The 26,451-nt window shown below is 36.2% G+C and overlaps 1 protein-coding gene across 4 annotated transcripts in view; it reads right to left on the reverse strand.

Annotated features, from left to right (window-relative positions):
- unk (RING finger protein unk) overlaps nucleotides 1-26,451 on the reverse strand; it is a 308,416-nt gene that overhangs the window by 84,453 nt on the left and 197,512 nt on the right. For 3 of the 4 annotated variants that reach the window (XM_090375033.1, XM_090375032.1, XM_090375035.1), the window contains one exon: nucleotides 25,249-25,395. The exons of the other annotated variant lie outside the window; for it this stretch is intronic. In XM_090375033.1, coding sequence (XP_090231159.1) covers nucleotides 25,249-25,395 — 147 coding nt within the window. The remainder of the gene's footprint in view (nucleotides 1-25,248; nucleotides 25,396-26,451) is intronic. 4 annotated transcript variants of the gene reach the window in all.

The raw sequence follows: 26,451 nt of genomic DNA on the forward strand, positions 1-26,451 counted from the left end.
CATTATCACTTGTACAGTTTTTAATATTCAAATTAATATAATAATAAAAAAAGAAATCTCACGTTTTCAAAATTTCTAACCAATAATCCATCTTACATTTTTAACGCTACACAAGGATACAAATATCAATTTGTTCACTAACATTTAACAATCGAAAGACGTGGTTATAAAAACCATGTCTTCTGATCGAGTCATTTATTAATATTATTTTTTTTTTTATTAAAAAAGAATAATAACCAAATAATATTGCATCTCTAATTAAGGCAAAGACAGGGGAGAAACTAAACATCTATAGTAATTACTCTCAGAAAACTACCGTTTATAAAAATTTAATCATCTAACTGAGGAATATATTGCAGAATAGAATATAATAGCTCAGTGGTCCAACCTTTGGAATTAATGCAGTAGCAGATTCCACTAATTTTTTATTTATTTATTTTTTGTCAATCTTGGGATACATGATTGAACTTGAGTATATATGAAACCACAGTATAACCAGGCAGAAGTTGCAATGTACTTTTATTACAGTTCAGTTATTGTTTACAAAATATCAGAAAACTGAATATAATAATAAGGTTAAAATACATATGTAAACCATGCTTTAATTTTTGATGTGCAAGGTTTCCAATTTCTGTGACAAAAACTGATATGGCACAAATAACAATGCAGCAGACTAAGCATTGTGGATGGAGCTATCCCCTTTAGCAAGGCTGCTATACTAGTTAAAAAAACAAGCAATTAAAAAAGTTCCTATTGCACCCAAAGAACACAAGGAAACTACTATATTAGTTACTATTTAATCACAGGCAAAAATTCCACTAACAGAATTTTTTTTTTTTTTTTTTTAAATGGGATATACAGGAGTTGTATAAGTGTGCATGGACTGCATTTTTATAGACATCACTGAAACTATTTATATATTCCAATGAATTTGCTCGATACTTCCACAGATTTATGTACTATTTACGTACTATGTACTTGCGGTAGTATATTGAGAAAAAAGTTGCAAGTTATGGTAAAATCTGAAAAGTGCATATGACGAGAGCCTTGTCAATCGATTCGCCCCTGGAGAGATTGTGCAAGGCTCATGGGGTAGAATTTTTCTAAGTGTGGTCTCTCCTGTTACTTGTTAACAGGAGAGACTGCTACAGGGATGGGGACATACTTAAATAGAAAGTGCCAAACAATGTTTGCTGATGGTATCGAGGCCTATAACACAACTCCTATTCTCATTTTTTCTTTCCCACTGCTTATGTGGTTTAGAAAACTGCTAGCTTGAGAGATATACAGAATAATAGTTGCAGGCAGAGGTGAAAGTGATTCTTGCACTGCTTCTATTGGAACACAGCAGCCCAGAAAGCAAGGTACTGGGGATTTCAAGACCTCCTGTGAGTCATCATGGAACAAGGAAATACACTGGCTGTAATAAGGTGACTAGGAGTAAGAATGGGTGTATATATGTGCATGTACACCAACATTAGGAGCACAGTAAACAAACCTGATGAATTTTAAGTGCTGGTCAAATGATCAAATGCAGACATTCTGGGGATATCAGAGACTTGGTGTCACTTAGACATAAGGGATGCAGAATTTGAATATGAGGAGTACAGTGTGTACAGAAAGGACATTGATATTTATTAGTTAAAGTGGTCCCAGCCAACCAATGGCAACCCCGCTTGTACAGAAAGGGCAGACAGGATGGGAAGGGGGAGTAAGCTTTTAGTTAAAATCTAATCTTAAATAGAATCTAAGGCAATGCATCCAGTACAATGCTGGTCAGTCTGGTGTGACATAAGCACTGGAAAAGCAAATATGAGAGTAGGAGTGTGTTATAGGCCTAATGCCTCTGATGAAAACTGTAGAGAGAAACAAAGTGGGCCAGTAAATTAGAATGTCTTATAATGGGGATTTTAACTTTCCAGGTATTGACTGGAACTTGTGAGTTGGTCATTCACACACTAGCAACATTTTTTTTTTTTATATACTGGATGAATGTTTTCAACAGCAGCATTTTAGAGAGGCAACAAGAGGAAGCAATACCCCTGATCTAGTCATCAGCAGCAATTCTTCAAGCATTAAGAATCTGCAGGTAAAAGGCCCACTGGGTAGTAGTGATCAGTGTAATAATATGGAATTTAATTAAAGACATTACTGTCAAGTAAAGGGAGAGACTTTTGATTTTCGTAAAGGTCACAACAGTGGTCTCAGTTTTTAAGTTCTATGCAGTGGGCTAACTGATGATGTTACCAACAGCAAATTCTAAATGGGAAATTCAGGAAAGTAATCCTAGAAGAAACTAAGCTTTTCATATCAACTAAGAAATACTGTTCAAGGCTTAGTCCTACATGGTTGTAAGATGAACTAATCAGACTTGTAATGGAGAAGAAAAATGCATTAGATACATATAAATTATCCGGTGACACAATACTATAGTAGATATAAGCTAGTCTGTAATCAAGTCACAAAGGAGGTTAGGCAGGCTAAGGTAGATTATGAGACATCTTTGGCAAAGGATGCAAAGAAAAATAGCACAGACTTCTTTACTTAAGTAAACACTAGAAGTAACAGGATGAATCACATTGGCCCACTTGTTATTGACAGTTCAACTGTTGATGAATCTGCTCAGCTTGCTGACAAACTGAATAAATATTTTGTATCTACATTCACACGAGGAATTCTTTAGGGAAGTAGATGCCAGAAGTTTATCAAACTCTAACAAGGAACTAATTGATATTGTAATAACTGAGGAGAAATTAGTATTAGAATTAGTAGAGGCATATGATTCAAGAAAGCAAGCTTATGCAGCATCAGCAAAAAAAAAAAAAAAACCCTCCCATTTCACCCCTCCATTTGTTCCAAATGCCTGTCCAGCTCTGCCTTAAATTTATTTAGGCTATCAACTTGCACAACAAAAGAGGGAAGTCTGTTCCACCAATCAACCACCCGCTGGCTAAAGGCAAACCTCCACACATCCATTCTACAACTGTCTTTCCTCAATTTGAATCTATGCCTCGTCAGGTTCTTAATCTGAGCAAGAGGAAGAATCCCATCAGCATTCAGCTTGTTCAACCCATTCAAGGCCTTATACATCTCAATCAGATCACCTCGCGGGTGCCTACTCTCCAAGTGCTGCAATTTGCAGAACTTAAGCCTTTCTTGGTAAGAGCACCTCTTTGTTCCCCTCACCAATCTTGTTGCCCTTCTTTGTACTCGTTCTAGCAACTCTACATCCTTCCTATAATGAAGCCTCCAGACTTGTATACAGTACTCTAGGTGTGGCCTGACCATTGCCTTGTACAATGGGATAATCACCTCCCTGTCCCTGCTAGCAAAATTCCTATATATCATTGACAAGACTCCATGACCTGCCCTGGCAGCCCGTCTGCACTGCTCAGCAAACTTCATATTTGACTGTACAATTACCCACAGGTCTTTTTCCCTTTCCACTTCCCTGAGTGTAGTACCAAATAGTTGGCATGTTTCTCTTCAGTTATTGCTACCCATATGCAGTACTTTGCATTTGTCAATGTTAAACTTCAGTTGCCACTTCTCAGCCAATTTTCCTAACATATCTAGATTCAGTTGGAGTAGCATATACTGTCTTTACTGTCGTTAACAACCCTACCAACCTTTGTACCATCTGCAAACTTGGACATTAATCCTGATATACCTTCATCAATATCATTGATGAATACACAAAACAACAATGGGTCCAGCACTGAATCCTGGGGAACTCCACTAATAACATTTGTCCATGAAGAGCACTGTCCATTGATTACCACTCTGTCGTCTCCCACTCAACCATCCCTTTATCCATTGTAGTAACTTACCCTTAATGCCATTGTTGAAGTTAAACATAAGAAGGGCATCTGGGGTAGATGAGATCTATCCATTTATATTAAGGTAGGCAGCAAAGGAGGTAATCAAACCCTTAGCCATAATTATAAGAACATCTTTGGATTCAGGGAAGGTACAGATGGACTGGAGATATATGAATGTATCCTCCTTCACAAAACGAGATCAAAAGGTGACATCAGTAATTAAAGACCTGTTAGCTTAACTTTTGTTCCAGGGAAAATAATGGAGTCACTGGTTAAAGAAGTAATGCAGAACCATTTAGAGAGTAGTGCTGTTATACTTCAGTTGCAGCATGGATTTGTTAAGTGGAAATCTTGTGTGACCAATCTGGCCTGATATTATGATGCAGTGATAAAGGAACTGGATATATATAAAAAAAATTTTATATCATATACTTGGATTTCAGGAAAGCTTTTGATACTATTGCATATAAAAGACTGCTGTACAAATTAGAAAGGTCATATTATGGACAAGTTACTGCTATGGATAAAGGGATGGTTGAGTGAGAGAAGACAGAATGGTTATTATTGGACACTGCTCCTTATGGACTAATGCTATTAGGGGCCTTCCCCAAGGTTTGGTGCTCGGCCCATTGTTGTTTTCTCTAATTTCTTCATTAATGATATTGATGAAGGTGTATCAGGACTAATGTCTAGGTTTGTAGATGATACAAAGGTTGCTAGGATAGTTAATGACAATAATGAAGGCATGCTACTGCAAAAGATCGAGGAAAATTAGGCAGGTGGGCCGATAAATGGTATTTGAAGGTTACCATTGACAAATGCAAAGTACTCTACATGGGTAGCAGTAATCTCAGAGTAATGTATTAACTATATGGCACTACTCAGGGTAGTGGAAAATGAAAAAGATCAGGGGGAAACTGTGTAGTCGGATATAAAGTTCTTTGAGCACTGCAGACATGGTGCCAGGGCAGCTCAAAGTCTTGTCAATGATATACGACAATTTTGCTAGCAGGGATAAGGTGTTTATCCCACTGTATAAACAGTACAATGGCTAGTTGAGTAATGCATATAGGTCTGAAGGCCTCAATTTTAGAAAGGATGTAGAGTTCCTGGAAAGGGTTCAAAGAAGGGCAACAAGATTGTTGAGGGAGGAAAAAAGGGGGTTCTCTTACCAAGAAAAGCTTCAGTTCTACAAATTGCAGTATCCAGAGACTAGGCACCTGGGAGGTGTTTAAGGCTTTGAATGGATTGAGCAAGATTACACACATGGGGGAACACAAATTCAAATTGAAGAAGGATGGTTGCAGAACAGTGATGCACATGTGTTTGGCTTTAGCCAAAAGGTGGTTGATTGCTGGAACAAATTTCCATCTGTTGTAGTGGAAGTGGATATTTTTTTGTTATTTTTTTTTAGGAGCATTAGCAACTAAGGCCATATTGCTCCGGGATATGCGGTGGTCATTCCCTTGACCTTTCCACATCCTCCGTATTTGGTGGTGACGGGCTCGAACCCCGGTCTAATCAAGAAGCGTGTGCTACGCACTGCTGCTCCTTCCCACCTGGCTACAGAGGCGCCCGTGGAAGTGGATAACTTAAGTAAATTCAAGGCAGAACTAGACAAACTATTGGAGGGAATGGAAATGTGAAATGGGAAGGTTTTTTTTTTTTTGGAAGATGCTGAATAAGCTTGATTTCTTGCATCATATGTCATCATTAATACTGATTACTGAAAATAAAAGCCAGAAATAACAGTATGTACTGATCAAAGGCATACTTTTTATAAAATCTATAAAAAAGTACTTTTTATTTATTTATTTACTTGAGCACAGTAGAGCTCAAATCCATAAAAATGATCTTAATTAGCCATTGACAAAAATTTATATATAGTTTATACAGAAATATAAACACTTTTTTTTGCCCAACTGATGCAAGTATTATTTAATTAAAATTTCAAAGTACATGAATATGCTTTCAATGGGTTTATTAAGAAATTCTTTGTTGAAAAGTTCTTATTTCTTTTTTTCACTATGGCAATTGAAGAATTTCACTAATTTTTTGTCATTAGCATCCAACACATCTTGATTTTTATCAATTTTCTAATATACCTTGATTTCTATAATTCTCAATCTCTGTAATGTCAGGAAAAAGGGTTATAAAACAACTATCTGAAAAATCTAAAGCAGTAACAGATTCCTTCCCCCAACTTTTAGTTGTCATGAGTCAGTACCATTAAACTTAAATCACAACCTTTATTCATTGACAATAAATACTTAGCATATCTACCTTAATATTGTCTTAAAAAGAAAATAAATATAAACAACTTTCCTTGAACAGAGTGAGCATAATCAATTATAAAATCAAATCCCAAATAGTTACAAATTGGAGATATTCAAGTTAGCTACCTTAATGAGTATTGAGATAAACAGAAGTTCATACTTAAGGTTTGGCCACACATTTTATTCATTGCTTTCCCTGCCCCAACCTCTGCAAAATAAACTGATAGTTTTTCATTCAGAGAAGAAACAAAGCAAAACTTTTTAATTTCTCACATTAGATTTCAGGAAGGCTTTTGATGTTATTGCACATAAAAGACTACTGTACAAATTGGAGCAGTGTGGCATTAAGGGAAAGTTACCAATGCTATGGATAAATGGATGGTTGAGTGGGAGAAGGCAGACAGTGGTTATCAGTGGACACTGCTCTTTGTAGACTAATGCTATTAGTGGAGTTCATCAGGGTTCGGTACTGGGCCCATTGTTGTTTTCTCTATTTATTAATGATACTAATGAAAGTACAGTAAGCACCGGTTACAGTGATCACATTTGTAAATTGAATTTTAACTCTAATAAACAGTGATTCTAATAGGTGAAAATCAACAAATAATATTATCCACAGGCTATAAAGCACAATTTTATACTTTATTACCAAAAGTTTATTACCAATTAAATGATGTGTGAAAATTGTAAGATATTATCCATAGGTAAAAATAAATTTGTACTTGCATACATAGCTCAATTAATATTCACATTAATTAAACAACACTTTGTAATATGATTATAATTTTAAATAGTCACCTATTTTAGATTGCTTTAAATTATCATTACAAAGTCTATTTATAGATTTTTTAATATTGTATAACAGTCTATATTCAAGATCACTTGCATCAGTTTCTTCCAACGCTCTCCTCAGGATGGCTATAGCTTCACGAGTTTGCTGCTTTGTAACTGGAATTCATTCAGGTTCATCTTAATTCTCCTCCTCCTTGGTGAAATCATCAGTATAAGACTGGACAATTTCTTCTTCCGTTATAGCTGTATAACTACTCATTTATAACCGATTGTACAAATGAAAAGGCACAACAAACTGAAAAGTGCAAATTGTTTTTATTGTTATAAGGTTGTGACCTCCAGAAATGTGCTTTAGAAAAATATCACAGAGGCATTCAAAATTGATTCTTATAATCAAAGATGTGATTCTAATAAATGATGAAAGTGTAGTGCATTTTAATGACTTGAATTCGTTCTTTGAAATTTGATTCTATAAAGCAGCTGATTCTAATAGCTAGTGATCATTCTAACCGGCACTTACTGTATATCAGGCTTAATGTCAGATGATACAAAAGATGACAGGGTAGTTAATGACAGTAATGAAGGCATGCTGCTGCAACTTGATCTAGAAAAATTACACAGATGGTGTGAGAAATGGCAATTGAAGTTTAACATTGACAAATGCAAGGTACTGCATATGGATAACAGTAATCCCAGAGTAACAGACTAACTGTGTGTTACACTCAGGGTAGTGGGAAAATGAAAAGGATCTGTATGGGTGGGGGGTAATTGTGCAGTCAGATATGAAGTTCTCTGATAGCAAACACATCTGCCAGAACAGCTCATTGGTATCAGTTTTATCAATAATATGCAGGAATTCTGCTAGCAGGGATAAGGAGGTGATTATCCCACTGTATAATGCAATGGTCAGGTCACATCGTGAGTACTGCATACAGAAAGGATGTAGAGCTGCTGGAACAGCTTCAGAGATCGAGCAACGTGACTGGTGAGGGGAACAAAGGATTGCTCTTACCAAGAAAGAGTTTCAGTTATTATTCACAATATGCTTGCTAGCAGGGATAACGTAGTCTGAGCAAGAAGAATCTAGTCAATGCTGATGGGATTCTTCTTCTTGTTCAGACTATGCACATGATGGGGCACACATTCAAATTGAGGAATGGGTTGCAGAATAGATTGCGGAAGTTTATCTTCAGTCAACAAGTGACTGATTGTTGAAACAAGCTTCTATCTGTTGTTGTGGAAGTGGATAGTTTTGAATAAATTCAAAGAACTAGACAAACTATTGGAGGAAAGGGATGGATAGGTGAAATGGATATATATATATATATATATATATATATATATATATATATAAGATATTAGTTGTAGAGGTAAGTTCTAATAGTGCAATAATAGACCAAGTTAAGCCAGCTATAATGTATATTACAAAAGCTAGTAAGTTATAGCATCTCAAACAACCCAACACCTTATGCAAGTGCCCAACGCAAACTGGAAAAAAAAATATATATATATGCCAAATACAGTAAGGAAAACCTTACATATCAATAACATTAAACGAAAAATTAAATGTTAATTATAGGCAATTAGATACATTGAAAGGGACTTTTTCGAGGGCTAACCCTTTCAATGTATCAACCATAACTAACGAGTATTATGATTTTACATACTTGGTGTGTGTGTGTATATATATATATATATATATATATATATATATATATTTATTATTATTTTTTTTTTTTGGCTGCTGCTCTATAAAGCCTGCATTCTTGCATCATTTTGCCACTATTAATACTAATACATAAAACACATAATTCCACACAAAACTGCATTGATTAATATATGCTATAGAAATCCACACAGATAGTGGAGTGGGTCAAGGAGTCTTACCAAGAAGTCTATGATATCGGAAAGGTTTAATGATTTTTCATCACCTGATGAGGTCAGTACCTTGCATACCGAAAGTCTCAAGTGGCTAAAGCCATAATATGCATGGAAGGTTTGGCATCACTCTTCCTCCTTCATGGAGTGTTTGGATGACACCTTTAGCATTAGCATTAGTAGAGGCATTTGATGCAAGAAAGCAAGCTTATGCAGCATCAGCCAAAAAAAAAAAAAAAAAACCCACTTCCACTTCACCCCTCTGTTCGTTCAAAATACCTGTCCAGCTGAGCCTTAAACTTATTTAGGCTATCAACCTCCACCACAAGGGATGGAAGTCTGTTCCACCAACCAACCACCCGCTGGCTAAAGGCAAATTTCCGCACGTCTATCCTACATCTGTCTTTCCTCAATTTGAATTTATGCCCTCTCAGGTGATTTTTCTGAGCTAGAGGAAGAATACCATCAGCATTGAGCATGCTTAAACCATTCAAGGCTTTATACACCTCTATCAGATCACCTCGCTGGTGCCTAGTCTCCAGACACTGTAATTTGCAAAACTTAAGCCTTTCTTCGTAAGAGCACCCCTTTGTTCCATTCACTAATCTTGTTGCCCTTCTCTGTACTCGTTCCAGCAGCTCTACATCCTTCTTGAAATGAGGCCTCCAGACCTGTATATAGTACTCTAGGTGTGGCCTGACCATTGCCTTATACAAGGGAATAATCACCTCCTTATCCCTGCTGGAAAAATTCCTGTATATCATTGACAATACTCCATGAGCTACTCTTGCAGCCCGTCTGCACTGCTCAGAGAACTTCATATCTGCCTGCACAACCACCCCTAGGTCCCTTTCATTCTCTACCACTGTCAGTGTAGTACCACAGAGTTGATACGTTGCTCTGGGGTTGCTGTTTCCCCATGTGTAGTACTTTACATTTGTCAATGTTAAACTTCATTTGCCACCTCTCAGCCCATCTGCTCAACCTTTCCAGATCCTGTTGCAGCAGCATAGTGTCAGTAGTGTCCTTGACAACCCTGCAAACCTTTGTATCGTCTGCAAACTTGGACATTAAGCTTGATATACCATCATCAATATCATTTATAAATACAGAAAACAATAATGGACCCAACACTGAGCCCTGAGGGACTCCACTAATAACATTAGTCCACGATGAGCAGTATCCATTGATTACCACTGTCTGTCTTCTCCCCCTCAACCACCCCTTTATCCATAGCAGCAATTTGCCTCCAATGTCACACTGCTCCAATTTGTGTAGCAGTTTCCATGTGCAACAGTATCAAAAGCCTTTCTAAGATCCAAGTATATAATATCAAAGTTATTCCTTGCATCCAGTTCTTTTGTGACTGCATCATAGTATCCAATCAAGTTGGTCAGGCAAGACTTCCCCTTAACAAAACCATGCTGTGTCCGAGCTATTACTGAAGTCTTGTCTAAATGATCCTGCAGTGCTTCTTTAACCAGTGCCTCCATTAATTTTCCTGGAACAGAAGTTAAGCTCACAGGTCTATAATTACTTGTGTCAGCCTTTGATCCTCCTTTGTGAATTGGGGTCACATTTGCACATTTCCAGTCTATGGGTACCTCCCCTGAGTCCAAGGAAGCTCTCATAATATGGCTAAGGGTTTGCTTACTTCCTTTGCTGCCTCCTTTAATATAACTGGATAGATCCCATCCACCCCGGGTGCCTTTCTTGTGTTTATCTTCAACAGTTTCTCCTCCACTTTACTCCCAGTTATTTCAAGATTCTGTAGCTTACTGCTAGAGTTGAATACACCTCTGGCATTCCCCTTGCTGAATAACTCCTCATGTGTGAATGTCGATGCAAAATATTCATTTAGTTTGTTAGCTACCTGAGCAGGATCATCAACAGTTGACCCATCAATATCAAGTGGACCAATCTGATTCATCCCCTTCCTTCTAGAGTTTACATAAGTAAAGAACTCTTTGCTGTTTTTCTTTGCATCCCTTGCCAAGGATTTCTCGTAATCTGCCTTCGCCTGCCTAACCTCCTTTGTAACTTGGTTACAGATCAACTTGTATCTATCATAGGCGTCTGTGTCATGTGTTAATTTGTAAGTATCCCATGCATTTTTCTTCTCTGCCATATGCCTCATTAGTTCATCTGACATCCATTTTGGCCTAAACCCTGAACAATATTTCTTAGTTGGTATGTAAAGCCTAGTAGCTTCCAAGATAAGTTCTTTGAATGCTTCCCATTTTGAATTTGCTGTTGGTAACATCATCAGTTGGTCCCACTGTATAGAATTTAAATACTGTCTCAGTCCATTGTAGTCGCCTTTACGGAAGCAATAACCCTTCCCTTTACCCCTAATGGTAGTTACCTCTTTGAGTAAATCCCACTTCAGCACACTGTGATCACTGCCACCTAGTGGTTCATTTATCTGCAGATTCTTAATGCATGAAGAATCACTGCTGATAATCAAATCAAGAGTATTACTCCCTCTAGTTGCCTCCCGAACATGCTGATGTAGAAAACAATCATCCAATAAATCCACAAAAGCCCTGCTAGTGTGTGAGTTACCAGCCTCCAAATTCCAGTCAATATCTGGGAAATTAAAATCTCCCATTATAAGACTCTCTGATTTACTGGCCCATTCTATTTCCCTGTACAGTTCCTTATTATACTCATCAGAGTCATTAGGCCTATAGCACACTCCTACTCTCAATTTTGATCTTCCAATGCTTATGTCACACCAAACTGACTCAACACCGCACTGTCCAGCGATGTCGACTGGCTTCACTTCCTTGGTTTTTATGTGTTTCTTAACTAATAGCATAACCCCTCCCCCCTTCCTATCCTGTCTATCCTTTCTGTAGACGTTGTACTCCCCAAATTGCAGTTCTGCATCCCTTATATCTGTGTGACACCACGTCTCTGATATCCCAACAATATCTGCCTTTGATGTTTTGAGCAATACCTCAAATTCATCAAATTTGTTTACTAAACTCCTAGCATTGGTGTACACGCAAGTATACCTGCACCTGTTTCTATTCTTAGCTACCCTAACACAACCCATGTGTTTACTTGTACCGCAATGGCTCCCAGCAGTCTCTGAAATACCATGCATCTTGTTTTTCAGGCTTCTGCTCATTCTAATAGAAGCAGTGCAAGAATCTCTTTCACCTCTGCCAGTGGCTACTGTCAATCTATTGGTCTTTGTCTCCCCCCAAGCTAGCAGTTTTCCGACCCACCTAACACTGCCTCGATAGCATCAGCAAATATTCTTGCACTCTTTCTATTTAAGTGTATCCCATCCCTGTAGAAGCAATCTCTCCTGTTAACAAGTACAGTCCAGGCTGAAAAAAATTCTACCCCTTGAGCCTTGCACAATCTTTCCAGGGCCGAATTGATCGACAAGGCTCTCATCATACACTCCCTCCTATCGTGTCTGGGCAGAATTGCAGACACTTTCAAATTCAACCCTAATTCTCGGCTTTTGTTCAACAGTGACCTGTACTTGTTAAGTAATTCTGCCGGTCTCCTACTCTTAATATCATTGGTGCCAACGTGTACAACTACATCACCTTTTGTGCCCTTAAAAGATGATATTCGCTCTACAACGTCATCAACCTTTGCCCCTGGCAGACATACCCTGGTCCTGTTCCACCTATCGTTTTTACAAAGCATGTGCCCCGTTTCCCTGACAATAGAGTCACCAACAACTACTAGTTCCTTCGGGACCAGCGCATTCTGACTTGGGGGTTGCCTCTGTGTCACGCGAAGCCCAAGTGCAAGCTCTGGCGTTGATGTGGGCAGCTGAGAGCTTGATGGGCCCCTCAATTTAGTTTCTTCGAGGGCATCCACCCTGTCCTTCAAGCTCTCATATAGGCCCACAAGAACGCCGAGTTGTTGCCTGATATCGATACACTCCTTGCATCGCGCACACACAAAGACATCCCCCTTGGCAGTATCATGTCCCGTACCCGATTGCTCTGCAAACATCAAGCAAACAGTGCATTTTATAAGGCTGTGAGTCAGAGGACAACTGCCCCCCCCTCAGTTCTGCTCTGAGCCACAGCACTTCCATTAGCTTGAGCCTTTTGCTTTGCTGCTCTGGTCTGAGTCATGATTCTATTAATTTATTAATTAATTATAATTAATTATGTTAAATATAATTAATTATATTACGTTTGTAATCTAAGTCGTTATATGTATTTATTTAAACGTGCAATTTAACTGCTAACGAAGTTCAACTAACGCTATCTAGTACGGTATATAACTATTGTATCACAAAGGCGGGAAAATTACGAACGGTAGTGGAGTTGAAACACGTGGAAACCCTTACCGATACTTTTATGCAATTACAAGGTCGAGTAAAGAATAAATACACCAAATTAATCAGAAAATCACAAAATAATGTTATACTACTAAATTTAAATCAAAAGTTTTAGAAAAACAATAATTTCAAATCAATAAATAAGAAAAATGCACTTAGCGGCTTTGAACACGACCGTCTCTAGTAGCCTCGTCCCAAAAGATGGGAACACCTTTTGAAGATATGCCTATCACATAAGATCTCAAAATTCTTTTCCTTAGGAAGACAACTTTAAAATTGACCTAGAAACTACTTATTACATAATGCATAAGACCAAACCTAGTGACAGCACTTTAGGGGATTTCTCAATCCATATGAAAGCTAATTAGATGCATATAAGTGTGGAGCAATGCTCTATGGGAGAACTGAGTATATTTTCTAGATATGTGTGAAATGTCTAAACTTATCACTGTCTCTACCCCAGTTTTCACCTGCACAAACTATGAATGTATAAAAAACAGAGCAGGTGCGAACCTTTAAATTTTCTGCTCACACTCAGTTTTCTCATCACTCACTCATTCCAACTCTAAATTCACAAACCCAACTTTCTCCTCTTTCCCCATTTATCTTCTTTACTTCTGTTTTTTGACCAACCTTTTTTCTTAGGAAAAATTTCCTGAAAATCATAATCTGCTGAAATTCATGTCTAATTGCAAACAAGTATATTTTGCTTTAAAAGGTAGTATTTGTGTATAAATTCACACATGTATAAATACAAACCCAACACCTAAACTATAGAGTAAGTTGAAGTAGTATATTTATTCTAACCCAAAATCTTTTCTTTCTGATCCCCCCTCCCGATAATCCCAATTAGCACAACCTTTGTAAATACAATGATCCAGATGTGTTTGCTATCAACAATCTTAAAAATATAATAATTAATTATATAAAAATAAATCTGCAATAAATTTCTGGTTGATTACATAAAAATAAAAGGTTTAGTGTTTTCTCTCACTCTTTTCTTCTTACAAACTTTAGCATTAGTAGAGACATACGATGCAAGAAAGCAAGTTTATGCAGCATCAGCAAAAAAAACAAAACACTCCCATTTCAACCCTCCGCTCATTCCAAATACCTGTCCAGCTCAGTCTTAAATTTATTTGGGCTATCAACTTCCACAACAAATATGGAAGTCTGTTCCACCAATCAACTACCAGCTGGCTAAAGGCAAACTTCCGTACATCTATCCTACAACTGTCTTTCCTCAATTTGAATTTATATCCTCTCAGGTGATTATTCTGAGCAAGAGGAAGAATCCCATCAGCACTGAGCATGCTCAAACCATTCAAGGCTTTATACACCTCAAAGAGATCACCTTGCACCTAGTCTCCAGACACTGTAATCTGCAAAACTTAATAGCCAAATCCTCTGCTTGCACCTTCACGATGGTGGGAGTGTTAGTAATTCTGGGTATAACCTCCATGCGCAACCACACTGTGGGTGACACCTACACCACATGGAGGAATGCTGCCCCTCTGTGTTACCAGGCAATACTAGGTGGTATATGACTCTCATCAATCAGTGCAATACCACCACTTTGCTTATTGGAGGCTTGAAGTGGAACCCATTTTTTGTCTCCAGAGCTAAGTTCCGGTCAACCCTTCCCCATCTCTTCCATCATGCAATATGACTGATGACTTTTGAGGTTATGATGAACATCAAGGAGAAATTGAATCTTCCTTACATTTCAAGGGTACACTTCTAAAACGGTGTTCGCAGGCCGGCAGCTAGTGTGTAACTGGAGGAAGTCGTGTATGCGGGGGGCATTGCCGATGACATATCCAAAAATTTCATTACTTCATACAGCATGCCCCCACCTCACTTTTTCTTACTATTGAATACACCATGAATTGTCAAACTAACAGAGTAAGCTTATCTGTGAAAAGATCTAAACCTCCCAAACATTTCCTAGTTCATTTCACAAATATATATGGTCTCAATTCTAATCTCAACGATGTCCATTTCCACTTGCAGTCTGCCAAACCCCATGTGCTTTTTCTGACAGAATCTCAGTTATCAGTTGATTCAACTACTGCTCATCTCAGTTGCCCAAATTATTCACTGTACGATTCCTTTCGCTTCAAAGGTGGTACTTGTGCATATGTCTGTTCTGATATTCCCTATCAGAGACTTGGTAATTTGGAATCTGCTCTCTTCGACCTTCTCTGGCTTAAAATCTCTCTACCTCATTCCGTCAAATTCATCTGTTATCTCTACCGTTCTCCCAACTCCACTAATCACTTGGAACTCTTTGACCACCTTTCTTCGAACTTGGCTTTCTCCAGTCCAACTTTCCTAACAGTGAGGTAATTTTTCTTGGTGATGTTAATGTTCACAACTCCAGCTGGCTTTTGTTTTGTAGTCACACAGATCCAGCTGGTCGAGATGCTGAGGTTTTTGCAATTATTAATGACCTTGCACAGATTATTCATTTACCTACCAGAATACCGGACAATCCTAACCATACAGCCAACAAGCTTGATCTCCTCACAAACAACCCTTCTAAGTACACGGTCAAAGTGAGTGATCCTTTAGGCACTTCAGATCACAACTTGGTGATTGTCTCTTCTCTATTGGAGCCTTTATCAAATGGCTATTCCCAACCTCATGTTGTTTGGCATTAAAAGAATGTAAAATGGGATGACCTATGAGATTTATTTTCTTCTTTTCCTTAGTTGGATTACCGTTTCAAAACTTCTGATGTCAATGTTTGCTCAGATCATGTCAGTGAAATTATTCTTGTAGGAATGGAATCCTTTATTCCACACTCCACTTTAAAATCTTGTCCTTTATCTAAACCTTGGTTTCCCAATAAATGTGTTAAGGCTGTTCAAGAGAAGAATGTTGCATATCATAATTGGCTTGTTTCCAATTCTTCAGTTTCATTTTCTGCCTACACCAAAGCTCGCAACATTGTTAAGCAGTTATTAATCAGTCCAAACTAGATTTTGAACAGGCTACGAGTAGAAAATTTGTTTCTTGCCCTAATGGTAGCCGAGCATTCTGGTCTCTTGCCAAAGCTATTGGCCACAACTTTTGCCCATTTCTGCTCCCACCTCTATCAAAACCAGATGGTTCTGTTGTCACTTCAGCCAAGGATAAAGCTGACCTGCTAGCATCCCATTTTTCTTCCAACTCATATATTAATGATCTTGGTAAAAACACCTCCCACCGTTCCCAACACCCTCCATTCAATGCCTCCTGTGGTCTTCTGTCAAAAGGATGTCAGAAGGATTTTGATGAATCTTAATTCTAAGAAAGCTCCAGTTGACATCAGACAACTAGAAAGACTTTCTAGTTGTCTGATGTCAGGCATAAATGGTATATCTCCACTTGTTCTCAAAACCTGTGGTCCTGAACTTACTCCTGTTCTTTGCTGCCTTTTTTCACTTTCTTATTCCAAAGGTGTTTTTCCTTCTTCTTGGAAATTTGCTCATATCCAGACAGTTCCTAAAAAGGGCAACAAATCCCTCTCATCCAATTATCGTCCCATTACGATTACTTCTACTCTTTCTAAAGTAATGGAGAAATCAATTAACCACCAAATCTTAAACTACCTAGAAACCTTCTGTCTGATCAACGATCATCAGTATGGATTCCCTCAGTGTCGATCCACTGGTGATATTCTGGCTTATGTTACTTTATGGACAAATTCAATGGAAAAGTTCGGTGAAACACAAGCAGTTGCTCTTGACATCTCAAAGGCTTACAATTGTGTTTGGCATAAAGGGCTTCTAAACAAGCTTCCATCTTATGGTTTGCCAAATGTTTTTGGTAATTAGTTGTCCAGTTTTCTCTCTGATCGCTCACTGAGGGTGATGGTAGATGGCTCTCTGTCTTCTAACTTCTCCACTAATGCTGATGTTCAGTTCTTTTCCTCTTGTATATTAATGACCTTCTTCAATTGACCGGAAATCCTATCTATAGTTTTGCTGATGATAGCACATTGCATTCCACTTTCCAGTTTGAGAAACCTCGCCCTGCCCGATCAGCTTCAATCGAATATCCGCTACCAATTCCTTACATACCAATTTCCAGGTAATTTTCCAGGGGGCAAAGACAACTTAGTTGATTTCAATCCTTCTAAAACTCAGCCTTGTCTTATATCTCACAAAAAGGATTCTTCTGCTCCTATGCTTATCTTTGGCGACACTGATTTCTAGGCAAGTTGATATATCTCTTTTGAGGATTACCCTGACTTCTAATCTCTCTTGGCACAAGCACATTACAAATAATGCTTCCTCTGCGTCTAAAAAACTTAGTTTTCTCTTTCGCTCTCGGCGTTACTTTTCTTCCAAACAACTGTTCACTCTGTACAAATCACATACCCACCCTACCGTGGAATGTTGTCCCCAGATCTGAGGCAGTGCCCCCAAAACCTCTCTCAGGCCTCTAGATTCCATTCGGAAGATGGCAGTTAGGTTAATTAATGACTCATCTCTAACAGAGATGAGTCATTAATTAACCTAACTCATCTCTCATCTCTAACAGAGTCTCTCCATTCGCTGTCTCATAGATGTACTGTTTTTGCTGCATGCCTTTTCTACAGATACTTCCATGGGTACTGTTCTTCTGAATTGGCTTCTATTATTCCCGCACTCAATTTCAAAACAATCTGAACACGTGCTGCCACCAGCCAGATATTTTTTTTCTCAGCATATCCTATTTAAAAGCAGGAATGTGTGTATATTTCCTGGCAAACAAATTCAATAAATAAAACGTAATATAAACCAGAGCTATGATATTCAATACATTCTACATTGATTTCAATATTTATAGAAGAATAAGAAAAATTTACCTCAATATGATATGTAGAACACTTCCATATGCTACTCTCCAGAAATTAAAACCGGGTTAAAAAGAATTATAGGGAATATAGAAGTGTTCTACATATTATAATGAGGAAAATCTCTTATTCTTCTACAAATAAATAAATAAATAAATAAATAAATAAAGGGTCCAAACTTATTACAGCTTTATGTGAAATCATCTCTTATTATGGATCATATAGAGATTCTTTTTCCAGATTACATTTTCTTTCACTTATATAATGGCATGACAAAAAATAGTTGACAACAATGAGTGATTTGTGAAAAAAAGGAGAACAGGAAAGCTGAACCATTACACAAGACTTTCTAGTTGTCTGATGTCAGGCATAAATGGTAGAATGTCAGCCAGAGTGTGATGCTGTGCAACTACTCTTTTATTATTAGTAGTGGCATATGATGCAAGAAAGCAAGCTTATTAAAAAAAAAAAATTAAAAAAATTCACATTACCTGTTCATCTGCTCCCATAATTTGTCTAATTCTTCCTTGAATTTATTCAAACTACTAACTTCCACAACAACTGATGGAAGTTTGTTCCAACAATGAAACACTCACTGACTGAAGGTGAACCTCCACATATCTATCCTAACGTGTTTTTTTTTCCAACATTACCCTGTAATTGTTAAGTAAGTCCTCAGATCTCCTACTTTTAATATCATTCGTGTGTACAACAATATCACGTTTCTGCTTTTAAAAGTTGATATCTGCTCTATAATGTCATCTACTTTTGCCCCCTGACAGACAGACATACATTGGAGAATCAGTGTCAACACTAATTGGGCTTGTTATGTAAATCAGAAAAAAAATTTCAGACTTGAAAAATCTATAAGCAATAAATTCAGTGATATAAGACTAACAGAAATTGAAATACATTAGCTTTTTCTTCTTTTTCAAAATACAATTATTGTTACTCATACTACCATGATGTTTTTTAGTACACAGAAAGTGTACTATGAAAAACTGGTAAATTCCCAATTATTTAACATTTTAACATCTTATAAGATATTGCTGATGTTTTTTTGTTTTTACCTTAATAAAACAGAGTCAAATTTTAACTGACAAAATCTGAGCAAAAAATTATTTTAGGAAACATCATGAGTTATTCCAAAGTAAATAGGTTTCAAATGAAACCTATTTACTTTGGAATGAATACTATTTACTATTCAAAGTGAAACAGAGATGGGACAAAAACAACATATGTTGGGTGAGGTTAAATAATTCCTTTGATGACACCATTATGATTCTAGATCTTCTTGGTAAAAGCATAACAATTGAACATCTTTTAGCATCCAAAAAAGTTAAATTTTTGTTATTACTCCACTGTATTGGCATTTCTTCTGTAGAACTAACTAAAATCCTTATATAAATCTAGCTGACCCTAGAATACTATTTCTGCATTTGGTGTTCACATTTTCATTTTCACTTGATCTCTCTAAAACTGCTTTAAAATCCTCTGTTCTATTAAAATGGGAAGTCAGATTAAGCAATAACCACTGTTACTAATTTACATCCCTAATCATTACCACACAAATATCCTAGTTCTTCACCCACACATATCCTCCACCTTTATTTTCTTCAAAATATATTACAAAACACGTAATAGCTAGCTAATATGTTTTGAATGGACTTCAGATTTAGCAAACTGACTTTTCTTTCTCTTTGGTCATTCTGATTATTGTTCTCTGAACAGTATACCCTTTCTGCACATATACTCCTTGAGAAATGCAATATTCAAATTAAAGTTAATAAGTTGCTGTAGTAGTTGTTTTTAGGTGCAACAACAACTCTGGCCAGAGTTGTTGTTGCACCTAACAACAACAACTCTGGCCATACCGTGCCATTTTTTTTATTATGTCTCTACAAGTGTATGTTCACAGACCAATTTACATGTTGTGTGTGCTGAAAAATCCAGAATAATTATGGGGAGGGACCTTATTTGCTCTGCCTGAGATCAGCTAACTATGGTCCCGACTGAAGATGACGAGAAATTTCCCCATACATGGGAATTGAACCCAAACTTCTCAAAAGGAGTGAAAATTGTTAAAATCAATATATTGCCATGGAAGATGTTAAAGTGTTTCTTAATTAAAACTGCTTATTCATCATAGTATTAAGATAAATGAAATTTTAACCTTGCAGTGTTGGTTCCTTTTTACTCTAATATTCCTCTTTGTACTGCTGAAAAATTAAGTGTCCATGCATTTCTTTTTTCTTTTTTTATTTAAAAAAAATAAAAAATTGTATATTCCGCTTTCAACAAAATATCATTTGAAATTTCAGAATAGCATGTCACCTGCAATAACTTAAACAGAGAAGAAATAACTGCTTATGTCAAAAGGTACACAATTTCTTTCCTCTCCTCCATAATTAGTCCATACCATGGGGGGGAAAAATAGAGTACATCATGTGCACAACCACTTGTTATATAATTATAAAAAATAATAATAAAAAACAGGAATATTTAATTTATAGATACATTCAACTTATATTCATTCAAATTCAGATTAGTAAAATAGAAGAAGCTGTTTTCCGTGGTGAAAACTATGAATGGTAAGATAGTGAATTACACATTAAATTTAATTCTTGTTACACTCAAGGACTTGCCAAGAAAAATTTTTTAAATGTTGTAAATGATGGCAAATTATATTTCTTTAAATCAAATTCATTACTTCATAGCAGTGGTTCTTAAACTGGGGATAATTATCCCCCCCCCACCCCAGCAAAGGGTAAACTGGAATATTTCAGGAAGTAATAAACTAGTTCTACTGTATTGAGGATAGATTCTTATTGAAGTGCATATATTATAAGATTAAATACATATTTTTAAATATTTAGTTCAATTCTAGACTTAATTTATTCTAGTCTTCCAATTTTCAATCTTGTTTTTTTTTTTTTTTTTTTTTTTTTTGTATCATTTGGAGACAGAAAAACAGTAACTTGTTATACTCAGCATAATTCATGTGAACAGCTGAAGCAGTTCAGTTTTGGTCTAGTTGGCAGATACTTTAAAGTTGCATTAACTTAGGTTTTACACAAGATAAAAACAATTGGTGAAATGCATTGGAAAGGTAATTTATTCTAGCAGTTTAGGATATGTAATTCATAAGATTTAAGTTAAGATTCAACATCATTCATCATTACTGATGCGATGCGTAGTATAATTTTTGCATTTGTGATCCTGATAAAAAGGTTGTTTAAAGAGTGAAGTTTAGAGAAGTATACCCCACTTTTAACATGCCCTCACAGAAAAAAGTCCAATGGAGACAAACTGGGTGAGAGGGCTGGCCAAAGCAATTGGCCCACCTCTGTAAACCCATATGTTCGGGAAGACTTTGTTTAAAAATTGTTGAACATTGAGGAAAGTGGCAAGGTGCTCGATCTCATTTCAATGTTTAACTGTCTTACAGTTCAGGAATAAAAAAATCCTGTGGCACTATACAATAACTATCACTATTAACCACTATTTCTTCAAAAAAGGGACCAATTATATGTATTTTTCCCAGAGCATACCAAACGTTGACTCTAGGGAATCCCTTTCACGTTCTCAGTCTTGTGGTTTCTCTAACCTCCAAATATGACAATTATATAGTGACAATAGTTAACCTTGCCACTAATGTGGAATGTTGTTTCATCACTAAATATTAGTTGTTATTTGTTTTTAGGAGCATTAGCAACTAAGGCCATATTGCTCTGGGGATATGCGGTGGTCATTCCCTGACCTTTCTGCATCCTCCGTATTTGGTAGTCACGGGCTCGAACCCCAGTCTAATCAAGAAGCGTGTGCTACGAACTGCAGCTCCTGTCCACCTGGCTATGGAGGTGCTGCTACTACTAAATATTAGGTTGTCAAGAGCTAAGATGTTGTTTTCAGTGTCTGCATTAAACTTGTGATTGAAAACTAATCTTGCACAGTAGTCCTATTCCAAAAACATCTGATGCACTTAAATTATGTATGGAACTGCAATTTCAATTTCACTTCAAGAATTTTGTGCAGCGTTGCTTTAGGAACACAGAGTTGCAGAGATGTCTGGCTTAGTGATTTTGTAAGCTTTGATGAAAGGCTTCCTTACCAGATGCTACAGCCTTTTTGTTTAATCTGGGTATTCGGTTTGAGCTAAATCATTAACGGAACCAGTCTCTTGAAACTTCATCCAGTTTGAAAGTGAATTTTTGTGCAATGCTTCCTTTGCATAATATGTTGTAAATTTGTTCTAATTATTCCTCAAATGGACTTAGTAGTAGTAATGGAGGCATGTGATGCAAGAAAGCAAGCATATGAGCTTATGTAGCATAAGCCAAAAAAAAAAAAAAAAATTAAAAAAAAAAATAATAAATATAAATAAATAAATAAAATAAAAACCAATTTCACACATCCTTTCCCTCTAAAAGTTTGTCCAGTTCTTCCCTGAATTTATTTAAGCTATCAACTTCCACAACGACAGATGAAAGTTTGTTCCAGCAATTAACCACCTGCTGGCTAAAGGCAAATTTCCGCACATCTATTCTACAACTGTCTTTCCTCAATTTGAATATTTGCCCCCTCAGGTTTGTAATCTAAGCAAGCAGAAGAATCCGACCAGAATTCAGTGTGTTCAACCCATTCAAGGCCTTATACACCTCAATCAGATCACCACGCAGGTGCCTAGTCTCCAGCTGCTGCAATTTGCAGAACTTAAGCCTTTCTTGGTAAGACTACCCCTTCATTCCCCCTCACCAATCTTGCTGCCCTTCTCTGTACATGCTCAAGCAACTCTACATCCTAAAATGAGGCTTCCAGACCTGTATGCAGTACTCAAGGTGTAGCCTGACCATTGCCTTATACAAAGGGATAATCATCTTTTCCCTACTAGCAAAATTCCTGTATATCATTGACATATAACCCCATGACCTGTTCTGGCAGCCTGTCTGCACTGTCAGAAAACTTCCTATCTGAGTGCACAATTAACCCCAGGTCTTTTTCATTTTCTACCACCCTAAATGTAGTACCACACAGTTGGTATGTTTCTCTGGGGTTACTTCTACCCATATGCAGTACTTTGCATTTGTCAATGTTAACCTTCAGCTGTCACATCTCAGCCCATCTGCCCAAAATTTCTAGATACTTCTGCAGTAGCACACTGCCATTACTGTCATTAACAAACCCTACCAACCTTTGTATCATCTGCAAACTTCGATACCAAGTCTGATATACTTTAATCAATATCACTGATAAATATACAAAACAACAGTGGGCCCAACATCGAACTATGAGGGACTCCACTAATAATATTAGTCCACGAAGAGCAGCATCCATTGATTACCACTCTTCCACTCAACCACCCTTTTATCCATTGTAACAATTTGCCCTTAATGCCATACTGCTCCAATTTGTACAGTAGTCTTCCATGTGCAACAGTGTCAAAAGCTTTCCTGAAATGCAAGTATATGATATCAAAATTATTTTTTACATCCAGTTCCTTTATAACCACACCAATCAAATTTGTATGACAAGACTTTCCCTTAACAAACCCATGCTGTGTTCGAATTATTAGTGCAGTTTTGTCTAGATGATCCTGCTATAACTTAAGCTCTGTTAGCCAGAGAACACAATTCGCTTTCTTTTCTGCTGATTTTTATAGGGTAGATTATCTGACATAGATTAAAACAAAATTAGAGTACATTAAGCAATTATTTATGTGCAGAAAAACTAGACTAGAATAAATTACCTTTACAATGCATTTTTTAGATTGTTTTTATCTCATTATTGTAGTTTTAGAGTTCACAAGGGCTTTATGGACACCCTATATTTAATAGTTAAATTGTACCTACTTATTACTTTAGGGGAATCCCTCTTTAATATTTAATTAATTTTTAAATATAAATGAGGGTCATTTAAAACCCAATGTTTAAAATGTCTCCTGAAATAACTGAAAATACTACTGAAGTGTAAGTTAAGAAGGGAGAAATTGTCTGAAAGAGCTAGAAAACAAGAAAACAGTCAAATTAAAAAAAAAAAAAAAAAAAAAGAAAAAAGGTTCCAAATATATTGCAAATCAGGTAATTATTTACTGGGTAGCTCAAGGGAGAATGGTGCCGAAAGTATTAAGAACCATTGCCTTATAGAAAGCATAAAAAAAAAAAAAGTTACCAGAATAGATTTATATATATCATGCAGTAGTTTTTGACAATCTTTGCTGTAATGGTAACCTGCTTAACTATTTTAAGCACTTAAAGCAAAATATCATCCAATATTTTTTTTTTAGACTTATTATGGGAAAGTAAAAGCCCAGTACAGGTACAATGTCCCAAAAGCAGCTGTCCAAAACTGAACATTAATGATATTGAATTAAACATTTCTGAACAAATGTTGTTAAATGAATTTGACAATTTATTTTTCTGAATGGTACTACTACTTGCTGAATACATATGGAACTCAATATGAGATAGAATGATGTTTGAATGAATACATACCATGGAAATGTGCACTGAAAATTTTTTCTTGTAAGGATATTTAATATGTATAGCCAGGAAACAGAACAAGATAATGTTAAATAGTTCAGGTTGAGAAATGAGCACAAAAATTAAAAACTGAGAAATACTGGAATGGATATAGGTAAGGCTGTACCTAATATCTGAAAGTCAGAGTTAAGTACTGTAGTATGAAACTTTGTGCTGAGAAACAACTGTGAACAAGCATTGGAAGGTTCTGAATATATGGACAAAACAGCAGAATGACCGCCAATAACACAGAAGAAATGTTCACCAAAGGCATGAACAATGCACATAACAAACAAGTTAGCGATGACTAGTCAGTAAGTATGCAATTGTAAGTCATGGAAAAGAATTACGAAATATATAGCTATTTTTGTACATATATTGTGAATTTATATACAGTACTTAATTAAGCATTGTGAATTTTACCAGTTCAGATATTTTCTATCAATGTTATGACTCAAAGAATATAGAGAAAAAACACCTCTTAAAAATAAATGAAACTGCATTATCCATATATTTGTACCTTATTTTATGCAATGTTATGTGAAATTTTATTTGATAATTCATGCTTGTGATTTGTTTGAAAACCAAAAAAATTCAAAAACAGGTAACCTCCAAGTCCACAGGTTGCTGGTTTTGGGACTTTGTACCTGTATATATATATATAAATATGAATTTATTGTGTAGATCAAAAGCAAATTAATTTGTAGAGATATTTATCCAAGAATTTCTTTTTGTCCATTTATTTGTCAATATAAAATGAACCAAAACCATGTTCCAAAATTCCAATATTCAAAGTTCTGTAAGAAAATCAACGTACTTCTCTATCCTCTCTTTCAGAACCTGGAGCTTTATGATAATGGGGTAAAGATTCACCTGAATGGTTAGTAGAAGAACTATAAGACCTAGGTCTGCTAATTGGAGTTGGCAGAGGATGACTTGTAGAGCTAAAATGATCTCGATTAGGCTGTAATAAAAATAATCAAAAAAATGAAAAATATAATAAAAGTTCAACCACTCAGCTGCTTCCACTTTTTTTTTTTTAGTTTAAATTAATTATCCTAACAGAATGGAGCAAGTCTGGGGGAAGGGGAGGGAATTCAGGAACTTAAAAATAATTGACAGAATTAGCAGAATAAATTTTTTAAAATAAATTAAAACTTTTTTTCTTGTATTATAATAATAATAAATAAAACTTGTCCATTTTGTGATTTCTAAAATGATTACCTGAACTGCTAACTGAATTAAGTAATTTTAAAAGTAAGCAGGAAATAACTGTTCTGTTATGGCAGAACACTTTGAAAATGACTTTACAATACTCATTTTAAAATATATGTTGCTTATATTATGTATATTACATATGCATACATGTTTAGTTGGATAAGTAAAAAAAGTGGATCCTTTGATTTTTTTCTTATATATTGCAAATGTGAGTTTAATGGTAAGAAACAAATGTGAAGCTAATTAGACAGGAATCACTATAAACTTAATACTGTTTTGGATTCTATAAAAATGTTTCACTATCAGTTTTAAAAAATTAAAAAACAAAATATACTGACTTTTCCTAGCTACTATAAGATGGCCAATTTCAGAAAGTAGGTCTATCCACTTTAAAATAAGTTTCAGGATATCTCAAATTCTACTGTTATTTCATGTTGGGTGAAGAAGCAAATAACTAAATATTAACAGGTTAACTAGAGCCACAGGCAGAGGAAAGCAATTCTTTTACTGCTTCTATTGATTGATGGAACAAACTTTCATCAGTTATTGTGGAAGTTGATAGCTTAAATAAATTTAAGACAGAACTAGACAAACATTTGGAATGAATGGATCAGTGAAATGGGAAGGTTTTTTTTTTTTTTGGCTGATGCTGTATAAGCTTTCTTTCTTGTATCATGTGCCTCTATTAATGCTAATAGTGTAGCAGCCTGGAAAGCAAGGTGTTGGGAATATCAGGCTCTACAGTGGGTCACCTTGGAACTTGTGAATGCATGGGCTGTGTAAGGGTAACTAAGAGTTTGCA

This window comes from Mastigoproctus giganteus, chromosome 6, assembly GCF_048544385.1.
Source record: "Mastigoproctus giganteus isolate SK-2022 chromosome 6, ASM4854438v1, whole genome shotgun sequence".
Classification (NCBI taxonomy): Eukaryota; Metazoa; Arthropoda; class Arachnida; order Uropygi; family Thelyphonidae; genus Mastigoproctus; species Mastigoproctus giganteus.